The 19,630-nt window shown below is 27.7% G+C and overlaps 1 protein-coding gene across 6 annotated transcripts in view; it reads left to right on the plus strand.

Annotated features, from left to right (window-relative positions):
• Nucleotides 1-19,630, plus strand: part of LOC145256465 (serine/threonine-protein kinase Nek8-like) — a 453,710-nt gene that overhangs the window by 191,225 nt on the left and 242,855 nt on the right. For all 6 annotated transcript variants that reach the window (XM_080115404.1, XM_080115411.1, XM_080115420.1 and 3 more), the window contains 2 exons: nucleotides 1,763-1,842; nucleotides 2,077-2,249. In XM_080115404.1, coding sequence (XP_079971530.1) covers nucleotides 1,763-1,842; nucleotides 2,077-2,249 — 253 coding nt within the window. The remainder of the gene's footprint in view (nucleotides 1-1,762; nucleotides 1,843-2,076; nucleotides 2,250-19,630) is intronic.

The raw sequence follows: 19,630 nt of genomic DNA on the forward strand, positions 1-19,630 counted from the left end.
AGACTCGAGGAGAAAGCAAATAAACACAGGAAGACCTCAAGTCTGTAATGGAATGGGGTAGTAAATGGATGGTAACATTTGATGCTGCCAAAACTAAACTTCTTTCCTTTAATAACTACAAGAAAAACTCACTGATTGCCTTGGTTAATGATACACTTCCTGAAAGTACTTCATTCAAACACCCTAGGCTTAACATTCACAGGCAACATGAGTTACAGCAAGTATATTGAGGTAATTGCCAAGACTGCTGCTAAGAAGGTGGACTCTCTCTACTGTGCTAGAAAGTTACTCACACCTGATAGTATCCTGTATCTCTACAAGGCCATTATTTATTTGTGTATGGAGTATTGTTGCCACATCAGGCCTAGTGGATCTGCCACTAGTCTCCCTCCTAGACAGGGTTAAAAAAAGTCGTCAACATAATAGGACCCGCACTATCGACTAAACTCCAACCTCTGTCCCATCGCCAAAATGCAGTATTTCTGTGTCTGTTTTATAAGTATTTTAATTGCAAATAATTTGAGAAACTCAAAGCACGAGTACTCACTCAACATAAATACCCTTGACAAACCCAACAAGCAGCAAAATCCCACCTCTACACTGTAGAGATCCCTAGATGCTGTTAGCCTTTTAATCAAATAGCTTTTTCCCTCGGACTGCTGCGCTTTGGAATTCTCTCTTGGGTTCTTGCTTTCCTGACTATACTGATATGCAGAAATTCAAGTGTAATTTGGACAGACATCTTGCTACCCAATTCCTTAAATAGTATCCCTGTAAATTTGATCCTAAATAGTAGCCCCTCTAACAATTAAGTGGCTCTGTACCTTGTTTGGGGGTAAATGTTCATAGATTACTGTTTTATGAGTAAAATAAAAATAATAAATAAAATATTTTTTACGTCCAAACAAAATATGGGCGATTTTTTAAGATAAAAAATCTTCAAGTTTGAAGATGCTTATTAACCGTATTATTGTTTAAAAATCAACAAAAAATCTACATAAGTTTAAAAACAACACTTAAAATAATCTAGGATTTTGTGGCTTAACAGTTAACATACTAGACTGTAATACACATGGTCTCAGGTTCAATTCCTAGAAACAGTCAAACTACACTGACAAGAGATGGGATCTTGAAACATTCATGTCCATAGATTACTGTTTTATAAATAAAATAAAAATAATAAATAAATAATATATAATATATATTTATATATATAATCAAATGTCAATACCACTTCATAAGAAAGGTTTATGGAAAAAAATTGCTGTAAATGTTGACTTCCCTGAATAATTTTGTTGATCTCCAAAAAAATGAATACTGGAAAAAATGTACCCATATTCTGTTCGAAGCATTCCTGAAAAAGAATATATCTGTTTTGTGGGTGTGTCTTCTGTGTAGTATCTGACTTTTTGGTGGACACACAAACAACTGCTCTCTTAGTAGGATTATTTGGCTTTTCCTAAGATACTAGAAAAAAAATTGTTTTGAAAATAATGTGTGTGTATATATTTATATAATAGATAATTAGTTATTTAGGATTTTACTAATATTTTTTTGAAGGATTTTATTTTTTATCTCTTATTTAACTTGGAAAATTACAAATTATTGTTTGAATTGAATAAAATTTTATTGATCATTCAATTTTTTTTTCTTTCAAACATTTTAATATATTTTTCAACAACTAAATTTTTTTACTTGTTTAATTTTTGAAAAAGCAAAGAGCTGTTTTGTATAAACTTTTAATGTTTTAAATCTTACTCAGAATACAGAGGCCTTTGTCTAATATTCAACCAACAGCAAGATGTCGACAATCAACTCAAGGGTGTAATCTTTCAAGCAGAGGTAAGCATTTTGATTTTTCTGTTTTTGTTTTAATAATAATAATAATAATAAGGCAATAACATTGTTAAGTGATCTATTTTAAGTTTTTCTTATCATTGACAAAGGTTTGTAGGGTTTCTATTACTTTTAGGTTTTCTTTTCTATTAAAATCTAATTTTTTTCTTCCTTCAGTTCAGATTTTAAAATAGACATATTTTATTATTCAAAATCATTTTAATTATCATCTACTTTCAGATAATCTTTCAGAAAAACATCAAACCTTGACTTCTGTTTTTTGCTGGGGTAATGGCATTTCACTGCCCATGAAGCTTCCTTTTCCAAGTAGTGAAACTCAGGTTATTCAAGTAGCTACGGGACGTACACAAAAAGCTGCTGTTACCAAAAATGGAAGGCTCTTTGTTTGGGAAGTCAGTCTTTGTTTCTTTTAATATTTTTCAAGTTTATGCTCTATAAAACTTTTGAGTGAAGTTGATGTGCATTCTTCATTTTTCATGGTTTTTGTTTAGATTTTATCTCGATCTAAAACACCATAATTATAATAATCTCCAATATCAACAAGGTTGCATGTATCAAAACTGAAGTTGAAATAGTCAAAGAAATTATATTTTTATGGATAAATTTATAATTGAATTTTCAGATTTTAATTTTATGGGTTCTTGAATAGAATAAGGAACCTTATTTGAGGCAAAATGATTTCAATACTTTTTTTTATTATACAAGACTGTGTTAACACAGATATTTACTGTAGCAGAGTTTATATATTTTGCCAAAAATAAAAAATTAGTTTTGCCAAAACTGATTTTTTGTATTTCTATTTTGAAAACCAAAATTATATTTGCATGTAGTAAAATTTGAAATGGACGAAGTGTTGCTTAAAAAGTTTATATAAAACATTTTAAGCAACACTTCAGGAAAATGTAGAATCATATAAGATTAAATTATTAAAATTAAATTATTCAATTAAGTTTCATAATTCCAGTTACTTTTCTGTTGCCAAATTTGAAAGCAAGAAAACTGTCTAAGTTCATCAGAAATCAAATTGCACAAAAGAATGCATCCTTGGAAACTACAAAAAGTACATATCCAGTGAAGAGGCTCCAGTTTAAAAGGCCCGTAACTCTGAGAACTACTTCATAATGGAGCTAGTTGCCACTGCTGTTTTAACCCTGATGGCAGGGTGTTAGAATATATTGACTGCACGCCTCCTCACTGCAGCGAGTAAAAGTCTCTTAATGGGACTACCTCTTGGCATGGGTTACATCTGTAATGTTTGAGGATGGGATCTTGATGGTTAAGCAACTCATAAGCTGGGAGCAAGAAGGTCATGGTCTTGCAACACCACTTTAATTCTTACCTGGATTAGACAAGCAGGCAGAGAGACCTGATATGATCAATCAGTTGATCTTGTCATGCCCAATTATCGATAACCATTTAAGTAAAGGTAATGGCTAAGTGTCAATTGATTAAGGTGAAAGGCAACATGGCTGCACAATTCTCTATAAACTCCCCCAATGAAATTAAAGGAATACAGTTGCTATTTTTTTTCATCAGGATCACATATACAATCCCTGTATTCCTGTGGCACAAAGGTGAATGGATTTCCTCTTAGGAACTTCCCACACAAGGCACCAAAGCAGGTGGGGAGCAAGGATGGTGAAACAAATGTCTATTTGATTTATGGCTTCATTTATAAAGCCTATTTACTACTAAGCCCCTGTCTTATTAAAATCAACCTACTGTTAATTTTAGATGGTTGATTTTGAAAAAAAATCTAAATCTTATACTCCAGCTCTAAATTTTGCCAACTCTGTATTTCAGAGGCAGCCTTAATATAGATAATAACATTATAAATACCAAAAATGAAGTCATTTTCTATTTAAAGCATAAGAGAAAATTTAAATATATCCAATTCCTCGTCCCTACAGACTACTACCACCATCTTCTTCCAAAATATTCTATGTTCTTTCCCCCCTTTTTATGCTGTATCTTTGCTATTCTCTATACCTCTTTTCCCCATTTTTCTTTGCTTTTCCTGCTACTATATTCTTGCCTGTTTTTGTTTTGTGCTTTGAATATATTCTCTTAAACTATTACAACCATCCTTTTTCTATCTGACCCTGCTATAATTTTATACAATTCTTTCATATATATTTTATAATCTCTAATTTTGAATTTTCTATTTTGCCTCTGTCTTAAGTATATAATGGCATTCTTGCTACGTCACTGCCCTTGTTATTTTGCCATTTTGCTTTTTTCTCATAATTTTTACTTTTGTCTCTGAGTATATGTACGTCAATATATATTCACAGGCGGCAAAAAGAAAGTTCGCATTTATAATTTTTTCAAAAAACTGCAAATTTAAGCTAAATTTAATGTAATTGTTTAAACAAACTATACCTCATTTGATTGGCTTTTTATTCTTCTATAATTTTACCTGTTCATATTTGACTTTTAATTGAAATATTCTAGTGTTCATGTCAATTTAAAAAAATAACTTCAAATTGAGGAGGCGAACAGAAAATCCGCACAATGCAAAATTGTTATTTAAATGTAACTTTAGGACATAAATGCAACACAAATACAACAGGAACACAATGAACTAGTAAATATTTAGTAGTATAGACCTTCTGCAATTTAACAACCTGCAATCTTTTGGGAATTCCTTGAATTAGACTGCAGCAATACTCCGGAGAAAGGGCATGCCACTTTTCTTTAATTTTTGTCCAAAGTTTTCCAAATTTGCAATTTTATCATTGCGTAGCTGTTGCTTGATGGAATGCCATATGTTTTCGGTAGAATTGAGGTCAGGAGATTGTGCAGGCCAATCCAAACACGGAATATCATGCTCTTCCAGGAACCTCTTGACATTGCCAGCTGTGTGAATGGGAGCATTATCCTACATGAAGGTGGGATTATCATCCAAATTCTGACAAAAGTAGGGTAGAAAATACTCAGTCAACATATTAATGTACTTGGTCGAATTAATTTGACCTTGCAAGCGAACTATAGGCCCTGGACTATTGGTACTAATAATGCCCCACACCAAAACTGTAGATCAAAGTGTAGTATCTGTTCCGGCAGATACTGCACTTAAGATAATTTGTACCAGTCAATGGAGGGGAAACCCTCTATACTGGGACAATTATTATTTTTGGTAACCAGAGTGCCCCCTTTTTGCCTACTTTTAGGGGAGCTGGTTTTTACCTCACATTAAAAACGGCCTTGTGCCTAATTTGCTCAGTGGGGGAGCAAATAAACACTGCACTGTTGGATTTGGGGAGCCATTTCAAATCTGTTTCTTAGGCTGCAGATTTTGACAGCATTGTCTTCCCTGTAAGAAATCTAGTACAACGAGATTTAGGGGCATCATGAACACTGCCAGTGTTTTGGTGTTTTTACACAGTCTTTTGTACCGTTTTCTCATCACATTTCAATCTGCTTAGATAAACCAGAAAGGTGGAGATTAATGAGCTCCTAACGATCACTAAGAGAAAGTCGTGGCATATGGATTAAATGTTACATTGTATAACCTGGAACAACAACAATTACGATTAGAGATGCTTTGTTGCCTGTTGGTGGATATTTTAAACTGATTTTGGGGCGATAATTTAAGCTGGTTTTAAGCGAATTTGTTGCAGCGGACTTCCTCCTCAATTTGAAGTTATTTTTTTAAATTGACGTGAACACTAGAATATTTCATTAAAACTCAAATATGAACAGGTAAAATTATAGATGAATAAAAGGCCAGTCAAATGAGGTATAGGTTGTTTAAACAGTTACATTAAATTTAGCTTAAATTTACAGTTTTGGAAAAAATTACAAGTATGGACTTTCTTTTTGCCAGCACTGTATATGTATAATAGGCAGCAAATGAAACTGTTATTAACAGATCAATGGTGTTTATGACACAGGATGTTGAACAGAAGAGGATAAGGTCAACTCAATGACCAAGATTAAACAGTTCAGTTAAAGAACTACTGCAAACCACTGTAGTAGTGGTGCACACAGATGGTGACAAGCTATCGAAAGACCTGAATGACTCAAACCTAAACTATAAACTCATACCACATTGATCGTCATGCAGGGCAACAAGGATCACATTCTGGAGTTTCTGTTCTGATCTCAAATTTCAAAAAATATGCTACAGAACAACAAAAATTGTTTAATCGCAAAATTGCTGAATGTATCCACGTTCAATGTAAGAACATTACAGCCAGTTCATCAGATACCGGAACTAATAGCAATAACAATCAAATATATAGACATGATAAATGTACATGAACATCGATTCTTCCATGATAATCCAAGCTTAAAGTATCATGATTTTGGAAAATGCTGGACAATTATTTCAACCTCTGTTCTCAAGAATAGAGGAAACACAACAGTCCGCAGAGTAGAAATTTTGTTGAACCTTTATGCTATGAAATCATTGAACAGTGTCAAAAAGAATTTTATGTGTTATCATGGCAACCTTCAATGAGAATCCTGCTCCAAGTATTGTATCATGCTACAGTTCAACCAATACTGCAGAAGAATAAGATTTTTACAGATTTATTCCAAAATATAATATATTTATTGTTGGTGGGTGGTGAGTTCAATGCACAGTTAGGCAGGAACCAACAGCGATAAATTTGCATATCATCAAACGTCACCAAAATGGAAAAAGCATGGAAAACTTTCTAATGGAAAATGATCTGATTTGTGTCAAAAGTCATTTCAAAAAAAGAAAAGGAAAACTATGGACGTTCACATATCCAAATGGACACAATGCTTAACTGGACGTTCATGATGATAAATAGGAAATGGATCAATAGTGCCAAAAACTGAAGTGTATCACTCCAAAGGAGGCATTTCTTCTGATCACCGCATAATCATGTTGAATATTAATCTCAGTTTTTGAGCAAATAAGCTAATATCAGATGCAAATACCAACTACGATTGGGAGCTACTGCAACAAAATGAGAATCTACAAAACCATTTCAGTCTAACTGTATGAAATCGCTTTGAGGTACTTCAAAGGAATTATGCTAGTGAAAGTAAAGATGTTGAAGACGTGTATAAAAACTTATCAAACTACAGATCTATTAATCCCAAAGAAAGAAAAGGTGAAACAGAAGTTGCTTTGGAAAAATGAAATAATCCAAGTTAAAAGAAGAGAACTAAGCAGGCCAGCACAAATAACAAAAAAAAAGCACCATCAATAGCAGAAACAACATAAAAAACATAAGCTCAGAAAGATTTAGAAGCTACATATCTCAAAGAACAGCAGAACTACATAGTCTCAAATTGATAAAATCACAAATGCCACCAAAAATATACTATCTTCATTTGCATGGCAATCAGTCAATATCAATTTACAGGCAGGAAAAGAGTTACTAAGGCCAAGATCAAAGCAAACCGCTAAGACAAGTGTTCGAAAAAATAGAAGTGTCATTTTCAAAATCTACTCTGCAAAGATCTCACTGTATTTGAATCTTTCATCCCCAAATTAATTGTGAGTACGAGTTATTAGTAATAAAGAGGGACCAAAAGAAATAAATAACAAAGAAGAGTATGCCAAACACATGTCAGTAGAGGGCAGCAGTGATTTGCGCGTATTAACAAAGTTATAAATTCGGTTAGAGTGTCCATCTAACTGTGGTGGTGGTAGGGGCAGATAGAGCAAAGATACGCCCAGCTCAGTTATGGAATTTTAGTTAAGTTTTGGGGGGTGGGATTCAGAGTTTTTAAATTTATTTTCGGAACAATTAAGGTTTTAATTAACATAAGTTCCTTGATTTTATTTAAGTATAACTTGAGTAAGGTAAAGCAATAAGGAGTATATATTGTTATAATTATTACTAATCGGAGGAAGGTTAGATAATTATTATTATTAACGAAATAAAAGATAAATAACTTATTATTATTTTTTATTAATTATTTTTATTATTATTATTATTATTATTATTATTATTATACTTTTATTATTACTAATGGAATAAAGGATAAATAACTATTATATTTTAATAAAATACAAATAACTTTTATTATTACTAATGGAGTAAAAGATGAATAACTATTATTTAATTATGAATAAAAGATAAATAACTTCTTCTTCTTCTTATTATTATTATTACTACTACTACTACTACTACTACTACTACTACTACTACTACTAATAATAATAATAGAATAAAAGATAAATAACTACTATCCAATAAATATATTACAGCTTCCCATTTACTTGACAACTTTTACTAATTATAAATCTATAATCATTATCCCTTTCATTTTTTATTGAACACATCTATCTACCTTCTTTTTGAGCTGGGCATATCTTTGCTCTATCTGCCCCTACCACCACCTCAGTTAGATGGACACTCTAACTGAATTTATAACTTTGTTAATAAGCACAAATCACAGTTGCCCTCTACTGACATGTGTTTGACATACTCTTCTTTGTTATTTCTTTCGGTCTTTCTTTCTAACTCCCTTGTATTTTCCCTTTCTCCATTTTTCCCCTCTTAACAAATAATCTCCTTTCTTCTTTTTAATTCATTTCAATTTCTTTCCTTCTATTCTTAATCTTCAATTACAATTCTAACGACATATGATCTATATTTCTCCCCCCATCCCTTTATTTAATTTCTTTTCTCTTTGTTTTTCCTTTTTTCCCCCTCTTAACCCTCCCTCTCACCTATCTATCCAGCACTCTAACTCTTGTTTTTTTTATGCTCATTTGTAATTTAAAAGAATCTTTCTTATTATTTATTTTGGCTTGGATTGTCTGATGAGATCAATAGGAGAATTTTATTGTCCTGTCAATTGAAACAACTTGTAATGATTTAAGCAAAATCCCCAAGGTTGAAATAATAAAGACATATTTAGCTCTACTAATGTATTGGGCATTTTCCCCCTGTTTTTTACCAAATATACATCCTAATATATATATATATATATATATATATATATATATATATATATTCAGCCTAGTTTGAACTGGAACAAAAAAATCGTGCAGATTTTAATTTTGTCCATGCTGTTGAAAAGCCTGCAAAAAAAATGAATAAAGAGACTGAGAATGGTAACGAATAGCAAGATTCGATAGAGCAAAAACAGCACTTCAAAATGATATATAATGTGGCTATATATATTAATGAATTAATTCAGAAACCATATATAAAATAATATATGCAAGAAAATGATATTGTTTTTGTACCAACCTCATAAAAACTTTAAAAAATAAACAAACTTTTTTGAAACTACCGTAATGTAATTTTATTAAAAGGAAAAAAATTATTTGATTTTATTTTTTTATTTAGTAATTTTTACTTCTTTTTATAATTGACATGTCTCTTATTAATTTCTAATTATAAATATCTATTATCAGAGAATAATGGATTTTTGTTATTTTTTTTCTGTAAGTAAAAAATTGCTGTCCTCATATTGTCATATCAAGGATGTGTGCTGGTGTTATTTGCACACTGGATTGTTAGAAAGAACTCTTCACTTCAAATTATATTTTTTCTTTTAAAACAGTTTATCCATGTATTGTTTAAAGTTTTTAATTTTATTAATGGTCCTTCTAGGAGCTTTTGCCTATACTCTTAACATTCAAATGACTGTGTGCTTCCAAAAAGCTCACAGTAAAGAGTTTTTTCGACTAGTCCAGTGAGCAAACAACACCAGCATACATGATTGATACAATAATGCAAGGACATGGACTTTTTACTTACGGAAAAAAATGGCAACACAAACTTTTCTTTTTCTGATGATCGATATAATCTGTATATTAATAGGATAGCATGTATGCTATTTATTTTGTGTGTCACGTTTACATTTGAGTGACTGTCGTTTAATTGTTATGGTCTTCCATTTCTTGTAATAAATAATTTTACCAAGAATTCTTCATAAGTTTTGGTTTTGATTTCGATTATAGCTAAAGAACTCAAGTTTGATTGATAATTTATAATTTATAATTAAAATTAAAAATCAGTTTCATAAGGAAGAACAAACAAAATCAATAAATTGTACGATCGTTTTGGAAACAATGTTTTTATTGTGATAGACATTGAGTCTTGGACAATAATTTTATCATATAGTTTTTTGAAACAAATTCTTCTCATCAGCAAAAATATTGGGTGGGTTTTTTTTCTAAAGACACCAAAAATAAACCTAGCATTTTTTAAGTAAGACAGATGTATCTGGAAAATATTTAAAATATAAAGGAAAATAGTTAATTTTTTGATGTTGATAAACAAAGTAAGATAAAAATAAAATGAGATAAAATCTGGTTGAAGGGTAAGGTTAAGAGAGTCTAAATTTTAAATATTTTTAACAAAAATATAAATACCTTTTAATGGTTTGCCTTCTAAAAGTCGTATGTATCATCATCAATGCATTCATTTGGATGGTAAATGTAGTTTATGAATGCTTGAAAATGTTGATATACAAACTTTCAAAGGTCCTGGATATGACCTTAAACTATATCCGATAGTGAGGCCCCAGCATGCGGGCCTTAGGGAGTGTGGAGCCACCCTTTAATTGCCATTGCTCCCAGGTCCACTCTGACCCGGAGTGGTAGTACCTGTTAGGGTCCCAACTATGGGTTAAATAGAATATGACTTAAAAAACAAATATACTATATTAAAAAATCGTTCTTCAAAATCACCAGATTCGGCATTAAATAACCTGAAAAGGGTTGATATGCCGTAAAACAAAACAACCAACCAAACCAAACTTTCAAAGGAGATGCCAATGGAACAATGTTAACAGTTAAAGTCGTTAGTGACGTTAAATTTAAAATCAGCTGAAATATTTCAATTACAAGGAGAGATAATTTTATTCAAATACAAAAATAAAGGATTTAACTGTTAAAGGGAGATGGCCACTAATTATTTAATAGTTGAATTTTTTCTAAAATAAATGAATCCTATTGGAAGGGATTAAATAAAAATAATATTTTTTAAAATTAGTAATTATAATATTTATAGAACTTACATTAATAAAATAGTAACATATAAATTCAAAGTGAAATAGATAATAGAATAAAATAAAATAGAAAATAATGGTAAAATATCAGATAAAAATAATAATAATAATAATAATGATAAAAAATAATGATAATAGTTATTAATGATAAATTTTAAGATAGATTAGTTATAAGATAATTTTATGATTTATGAAATAAATATATATATATATATATATATTAAGTAATGTGATTTATAATTTAAAAATTTTAAAAATTTTTAAAATTTAAAAATCAAAATTTAATTAAATTAAAAATCAGTTTCATAAGAAGGAACAACAACAAAGTCAATTATCTGTACGATCGTTTCGGAAATCCGTGCTTTTTATTTGTGGTATACATGAAGTCACGTAGAACAATTATACATAGTTTTTTTGGTAAGCACGGTCTATAGCAAACATCTAAATGACTACTTTAAATACAGTTCCTGATTTCAAAAAAAGAAAAACCAAAAGATTCATCTGCCTTACTTTTAATGCTAGGTTTATTTTTGGTGTCTTTTCAATTCAATAGAAATCCTCCTAAATTTGCTGATGAGGAGACCGTGCTTACCAAAAAAACTATGTATAATTGTTCTACGTGACTTCATGTATACCACAAATAAAAAGCACGGATTTCCGAAACGATCGTACAGATAATTGACTTTGTTGTTCTTCCTTCTTATGAAACTGATTTTTAATTTAATTAAATTTTGATTTTTAAATTTTAAAAATTTTTTAAATTTTTAAATTATAAATCACATTACTTAATATTGAATTAGCTCTAGGACATTTAACTATCGAGCTTATTATATATCTAAATTACAACGAGCATTTCCTGTATTTTAATTAAACTAGTAATTTCACTATTACATTAAAATACACTTAGCTCTTTAGACTATTATTCTAATCTCCTTTAAATTATATATATATATATATATATATATATATATATATATTTTTTTTTTTTTTTTTCATAAGTTTTGGTTTTGATTCAAGCTGATGCACCCAAGTCATATGGATATATTTTTTTATTTTTGAAATCGCAACTTTATAATATATAAAAATCGATAGAACATTAACTCTATAATAATATATATGAAATCTGCAAGAATGAAAATATCATATTTAAGCATACTTTATGACCGGGCTATACTGGGCGTACTTACTAGCTTAGATAAATACTTTTGCAGTTTTAACGAAAGAGCTACAATAATATCAGGGCGTCTCCATTTATGCTGAACATCTACAGAATGCCAACATCAATATATTACATATGAACAAGTCCTCGTGGAATTTCCACAAGTCTCACTCTTCTGAAATTAGTAAGACACATTTCAATTATATAAAGAAGAAAAAAATATTTAAAAAAAAAAATCAAGTGATTTTTTTTTTAAAATAAAATACTTGCATCTTTACATGGTTTCAAAGCAGTTTGTTTATTTTTTTAAAGTTTTTAATTTTCTTAATGGTACTTCTAAGAGTTTTTGACTTTTTTCTGTGTGTGTGTATCTATGTATGTACATATTAAATGCACACACAATTGACACCATAATGTTGCCGCCACCCATTTTGAGATCTAGAATCTGCAGTTAGGCCTACTCACATTCACACATTATTTTATGGCCATACAAATTATTTTGGTGACTGTACTTTTTTTTATTTTATGGCCATACAAATTATTTTGGTGACTGTACTTTTTATTTTATTGCCATATAAATTATTTTGGTGACTGTACTTTTTTATTTTATTGACATACAAATTATTTTAGTGACTGTACTTTTTTATTTTATTGCCATATAAATTATTTTGGTGACTGTACTTTTTTATTTTATTGACATACAAATTATTTTAGTGACTGTACTTTTTTATTTTATTGCCATATAAATTATTTTGGTGACTGTACTTTTTATTTTATTGCCATATAAATTATTTTAGTGACTGTACTTTTTTAGTTTATTGCCATATAAATTATTTTGGTGACTGTACTTTTTTATTTTATTGCCATACAAATTATTTTGGTGCCTGTACTTTTTTTTTTATTGACATACAAATTATTTTAGTGACTGTACTTTTTTATTTTATTGCCATATAAATTATTTTGGTGACTGTACTTTTTATTTTATTGCCATATAAATTATTTTGGTGACTGTACTTTTTTATTTTATTGCCATACAAATTATTTTGGTGACTGTACTTTTTTATTTTATTGCCATACAAATTATTTTGGTGACTGTACTTTTTTATTTTATGGCCATACAAATTATTTTGGTGACTGTACTTTTTTATTTTATTGCCATACAAATTATTTTGGTGCCTGTACTTTTTTATTTTATTGACATACAAATTATTTTGGTGACTGTACTTTTTTATTTTATTACCATACAAATTATTTTGGTGACTGTACTTTTTTATTTTATTGCCATACAAATTATTTTGGTGACTACTTTTTTATTTTATTGCCATACAAATTATTTTGGTGACTGTACTTTTTTTATTTGATGGCCATACAAATTATTTTGGTGATTACTTCTTTATTTTATTGCCATACAAATTATTTTGGTGACTACTTTTTTATTTTATTGACATACAAATTATTTTGGTGACTGTACTTTTTTATTTTATTGACATACAAATTATTTTAGTGACTGTACTTTTTTATTTTATTGCCATATAAATTATTTTAGTGACTGTACTTTTTTATTTTATTGCCATATAAATCATTTTAGTGACTGTACTTTTTTATTTTATTGCCATACAAATTATTTGGGTGAGTGTACTTTTTTATTTTATTGACATACAAATTATTTTAGTGACTGTACTTTTTTATTTTATTGCCATACAAATTATTTTAGTGACTGTACTTTTTTATTTAATTGCCATACAAATTATTTTGGTGACTGTACTTTTTTTATTTTATGGCCATACAAATTATTTTGGTGACTGTACTTTTTTATTTTATGGCCATACAAATTATTTTGGTGACTGTACTTTTTTATTTTATTGACATACAAATTATTTTAGTGACTGTAATTTTTTATTTTATGGCCATACAAATTATTTTGGTGATTACTTTTTTATTTTATTGCCATACAAATTATTTTGGTGGCTGCACTTTTTATTTTATTGCCATACAAATTATTTTGGTGACTACTTTTTTATTTTATTGCCATACAAATTATTTTAGTGACTGTACTTTTTTATTTTATTGCCATACAAATTATTTTGGTGCCTGTACTTTTTTATTTTATTGCCATACAAATTATTTTGGTGACTGTACTTTTTTATTTTATGGCCATACAAATTATTTTGGTGACTGTACTTTTTTATTTTATTGCCATACAAATTATTTTGGTGACTGTACTTTTTATTTTATGGTCATACAAATTATTTTAGTGACTGTACTTTTTTATTTTATTGCCATATACATTATTTTGGTGACTGTACTTTTTTATTTTATTGCCATACAAATTATTTTAGTGACTGTACTTTTTTATTTTATTGCCATACAAATTATTTTAGTGATTGTACTTTTTTTTTTAATTGCCATACAAATTATTTTGGTGACTGTACTTTTTTATTTTATGGCCATACAAATTATTTTGGTGACTGTACTTTTTTATTTTATGGCCATACAAATTATTTTGGTGACTGTACTTTTTATTTTATTGCCATACAAATTATTTTGGTGACTACTTTTTTATTTTATGGCCATACAAATTATTTTGGTGACTGTACTTTTATTATTTTATTGCCATACAAATTATTTTGGTGACTGTACTTTTTATTTTATGGTCATACAAATTATTTTGGTGACTGTACTTTTTTATTTTATTGCCATACAAATTATTTTAGTGACTGTACTTTTTTATTTTATTGACATACAAATTATTTTAGTGACTACTTTTTTTTTTTATTGACATACAAATTATTTTGGTGACTGTGCTTTTTTATTTTATTGCCATACAAATTATTTTGGTTACTACTTTTTTATTTTATTGCCATACAAATTATTTTAGTGACTGTACTTTTTTATTTTATTGCCATACAAATTATTTTGGTGCCTGTACTTTTTTATTTTATTGCAATACAAATTATTTTGTTGACTACTTTTTTATTTTATGGTCATACAAATTATTTTGGTGACTGTTTTTTATTTTATGGCCATACAAATTATTTTGGTGACTGTACTTTTTTATTTTATTGCCATACAAATTATTTTGGTGACTGCACTTTTTTATTTTATTGCCATACAAATTATTTTGGTGACTGTACTTTTTTATTTTATGGCCATACAAATTATTTTAGTGACTGTACTTTTTTATTTAATTGCCATATAAATTATTTTGGTGACTGTAATTTTTTTTTTATTGCAATACAAATTATTTTGGTGCCTGTACTTTTTTTTCTTGACATACAAATTATTTTAGTGACTGTACTTTTTTATTTTATGGCCATACAAATTATTTTAGTGACTGTACTTTTTTATTTTATGGCCATACAAATTATTTTAGTGACTGTACTTTTTTATTTATGGCCATACAAATTATTTTGGTGCCTGTACTTTTTTATTTTATTGCCATACAAATTATTTTGGTGCCTGTACTTTTTTATTTTATTGCCATATAAATTATTTTGGTGCCTGTACCTTTTTTTATTGCCATACAAATTATTTTGGTGACTGTACTTTTTATTTTATTGCCATACAAATTATTTTGGTGACTGTACTTTTTTATTTTATGGCCATACAAATTATTTTGGTGACTGTACTTTTTTATTTTATGGCCATACAAATTATTTTTTGACTGTACTTTTTTATTTTATTGCCATACAAATTATTTTGGTGACTGTACTTTTTTATTTTATTGCCATATAAATTATTTTGGTAACTGTACTTTTTTATTTTATTGCCATATAAATTATTTTGGTGACTGTACTTTTTTATTTTATTGCCATACAAATTATTTTAGTGACTGTACTTTTTTATTTTATTGCCATACAAATTATTTTGGTGACTGTACTTTTTATTTTATTGCCATATAAATTATTTTGGCGACTGTACTTTTTTATTTTATTGCCATACAAATTATTTGGGTGAGTGTACTTTTTTATTTTATTGACATACAAATTATTTTAGTGACTGTACTTTTTTATTTTATTGCCATACAAATTATTTTAGTGACTGTACTTTTTTATTTAATTGCCATACAAATTATTTTGGTGACTGTACTTTTTTTATTTTATGGCCATACAAATTATTTTGGTGACTGTACTTTTTTATTTTATGGCCATACAAATTATTTTGGTGACTGTACTTTTTTATTTTATTGACATACAAATTATTTTAGTGACTGTAATTTTTTATTTTATGGCCATACAAATTATTTTGGTGATTACTTTTTTATTTTATTGCCATACAAATTATTTTGGTGGCTGCACTTTTTATTTTATTGCCATACAAATTATTTTGGTGACTACTTTTTTATTTTATTGCCATACAAATTATTTTAGTGACTGTACTTTTTTATTTTATTGCCATACAAATTATTTTGGTGCCTGTACTTTTTTATTTTATTGCCATACAAATTATTTTGGTGACTGTACTTTTTTATTTTATGGCCATACAAATTATTTTGGTGACTGTACTTTTTTATTTTATTGCCATACAAATTATTTTGGTGACTGTACTTTTTATTTTATGGTCATACAAATTATTTTAGTGACTGTACTTTTTTATTTTATTGCCATATACATTATTTTGGTGACTGTACTTTTTTATTTTATTGCCATACAAATTATTTTAGTGACTGTACTTTTTTATTTTATTGCCATACAAATTATTTTAGTGATTGTACTTTTTTTTTTAATTGCCATACAAATTATTTTGGTGACTGTACTTTTTTATTTTATGGCCATACAAATTATTTTGGTGACTGTACTTTTTTATTTTATGGCCATACAAATTATTTTGGTGACTGTACTTTTTATTTTATTGCCATACAAATTATTTTGGTGACTACTTTTTTATTTTATGGCCATACAAATTATTTTGGTGACTGTACTTTTATTATTTTATTGCCATACAAATTATTTTGGTGACTGTACTTTTTATTTTATGGTCATACAAATTATTTTGGTGACTGTACTTTTTTATTTTATTGCCATACAAATTATTTTAGTGACTGTACTTTTTTATTTTATTGACATACAAATTATTTTAGTGACTACTTTTTTTTTTTATTGACATACAAATTATTTTGGTGACTGTGCTTTTTTATTTTATTGCCATACAAATTATTTTGGTTACTACTTTTTTATTTTATTGCCATACAAATTATTTTAGTGACTGTACTTTTTTATTTTATTGCCATACAAATTATTTTGGTGCCTGTACTTTTTTATTTTATTGCAATACAAATTATTTTGTTGACTACTTTTTTATTTTATGGTCATACAAATTATTTTGGTGACTGTTTTTTATTTTATGGCCATACAAATTATTTTGGTGACTGTACTTTTTTATTTTATTGCCATACAAATTATTTTGGTGACTGCACTTTTTTATTTTATTGCCATACAAATTATTTTGGTGACTGTACTTTTTTATTTTATGGCCATACAAATTATTTTAGTGACTGTACTTTTTTATTTAATTGCCATATAAATTATTTTGGTGACTGTAATTTTTTTTTTATTGCAATACAAATTATTTTGGTGCCTGTACTTTTTTTTCTTGACATACAAATTATTTTAGTGACTGTACTTTTTTATTTTATGGCCATACAAATTATTTTAGTGACTGTACTTTTTTATTTTATGGCCATACAAATTATTTTAGTGACTGTACTTTTTTATTTATGGCCATACAAATTATTTTGGTGCCTGTACTTTTTTATTTTATTGCCATACAAATTATTTTGGTGCCTGTACTTTTTTATTTTATTGCCATATAAATTATTTTGGTGCCTGTACCTTTTTTTATTGCCATACAAATTATTTTGGTGACTGTACTTTTTATTTTATTGCCATACAAATTATTTTGGTGACTGTACTTTTTTATTTTATGGCCATACAAATTATTTTGGTGACTGTACTTTTTTATTTTATGGCCATACAAATTATTTTTTGACTGTACTTTTTTATTTTATTGCCATACAAATTATTTTGGTGACTGTACTTTTTTATTTTATTGCCATATAAATTATTTTGGTAACTGTACTTTTTTATTTTATTGCCATATAAATTATTTTGGTGACTGTACTTTTTTATTTTATTGCCATACAAATTATTTTAGTGACTGTACTTTTTTATTTTATTGCCATACAAATTATTTTGGTGACTGTACTTTTTATTTTATTGCCATATAAATTATTTTGGCGACTGTACTTTTTTATTTTATTGCCATACAAATTATTTTGGTGCCTGTACTTTTTTATTTTATTGCCATACAAATTATTTTGGTGACTGTACTTTTTTATTTTATTGCCATATAAATTATTTTGGTGCCTGAAGTTTTTTTTTATTGACATACAAATTATTTTAGTGACTGTACTTTTTTATTTTATTGCCATACAAATTATTTTGGTGACTGTACTTTTTTATTTTATTACCATACAAATTATTTTAGTGACTGTAATTTTTTATTTTATTGACATACAAATTATTTTGGTGACTGTACTTTTTTATTTTATTACCATACAAATTATTTTGGTGACTGTACTTTTTTATTTTATTGCCATACAAATTATTTTGGTGACTACTTTTTTTATTTTATTGCCATACAAATTATTTTGGTGACTGTACTTTTTTATTTTATGGCCATACAAATTATTTTGGTGACTGTACTTTTTTATTTTATTGCCATACAAATTATTTTGGTGACTGTACTTTTTTTATTTTATGGCCATACAAATTATTTTGGTGACTACTTCTTTATTTTATTGCCATGCAAATTATTTTGGTGACGTTACTTTTTTATTTTATTGCCATACAAATTATTTTAGTGACTGTACTTTTTTATTTTATTGCCATACAAATTATTTTAGTGACTGTACTTTTTTATTTTATTGCCATACAAATTATTTTAGTGACTGTACTTTTTTATTTTATTGCCATACAAATTATTTTAGTGACTGTACTTTTTTATTTAATTGCCATACAAATTATTTTGGTGACTGTACTTTTTTTTTATTTTATGGCCATACAAATTATTTTGGTGACTGTACTTTTTTATTTTATGGCCATACAAATTATTTTGGTGACTGTACTTTTTATTTTATTGCCATACAAATTATTTTGGTGACTACTTTTTTATTTTATTGCCATACAAATTATTTTGGTGACTACTTTTTTATTTTATTGCCATACAAATTATTTTAGTGACTGTACTTTTTTATTTTATTGCCATACAAATTATTTTAGTGACTGTACTTTTTTATTTTATTGCCATACAAATTATTTTGGTGACTGTACTTTTTTATTTTAATGTCATACAAATTATTTTGGTGACTGTAATTTTTTATTTTATTGCCATACAAATTATTTTGGTGCCTGTACTTTTTTTTTTATTGCCATACAAATGATTTTGGTGACTGTACTTTTTATTTTATTGCCATACAAATTATTTTGGTGACTGTAATTTTTTATTTTATGGCCATACAAATTATTTTGGTGACTGTAATTTTTTATTTTATACCCAAATTGTATCTCTCTTTCATCATATAGGGAATAAGAGATACAGATATTAATGGTTTTTGCCTTTTTTAGATTTACTTTTAGATTTTTCAACATTTTCTTTCTT

Source organism: Euprymna scolopes, chromosome 3 (genome assembly GCF_053919585.1).
Source record: "Euprymna scolopes isolate OS-2025 chromosome 3, ASM5391958v1, whole genome shotgun sequence".
Lineage (NCBI taxonomy): Eukaryota > Metazoa > Mollusca > Cephalopoda > Sepiida > Sepiolidae > Euprymna > Euprymna scolopes.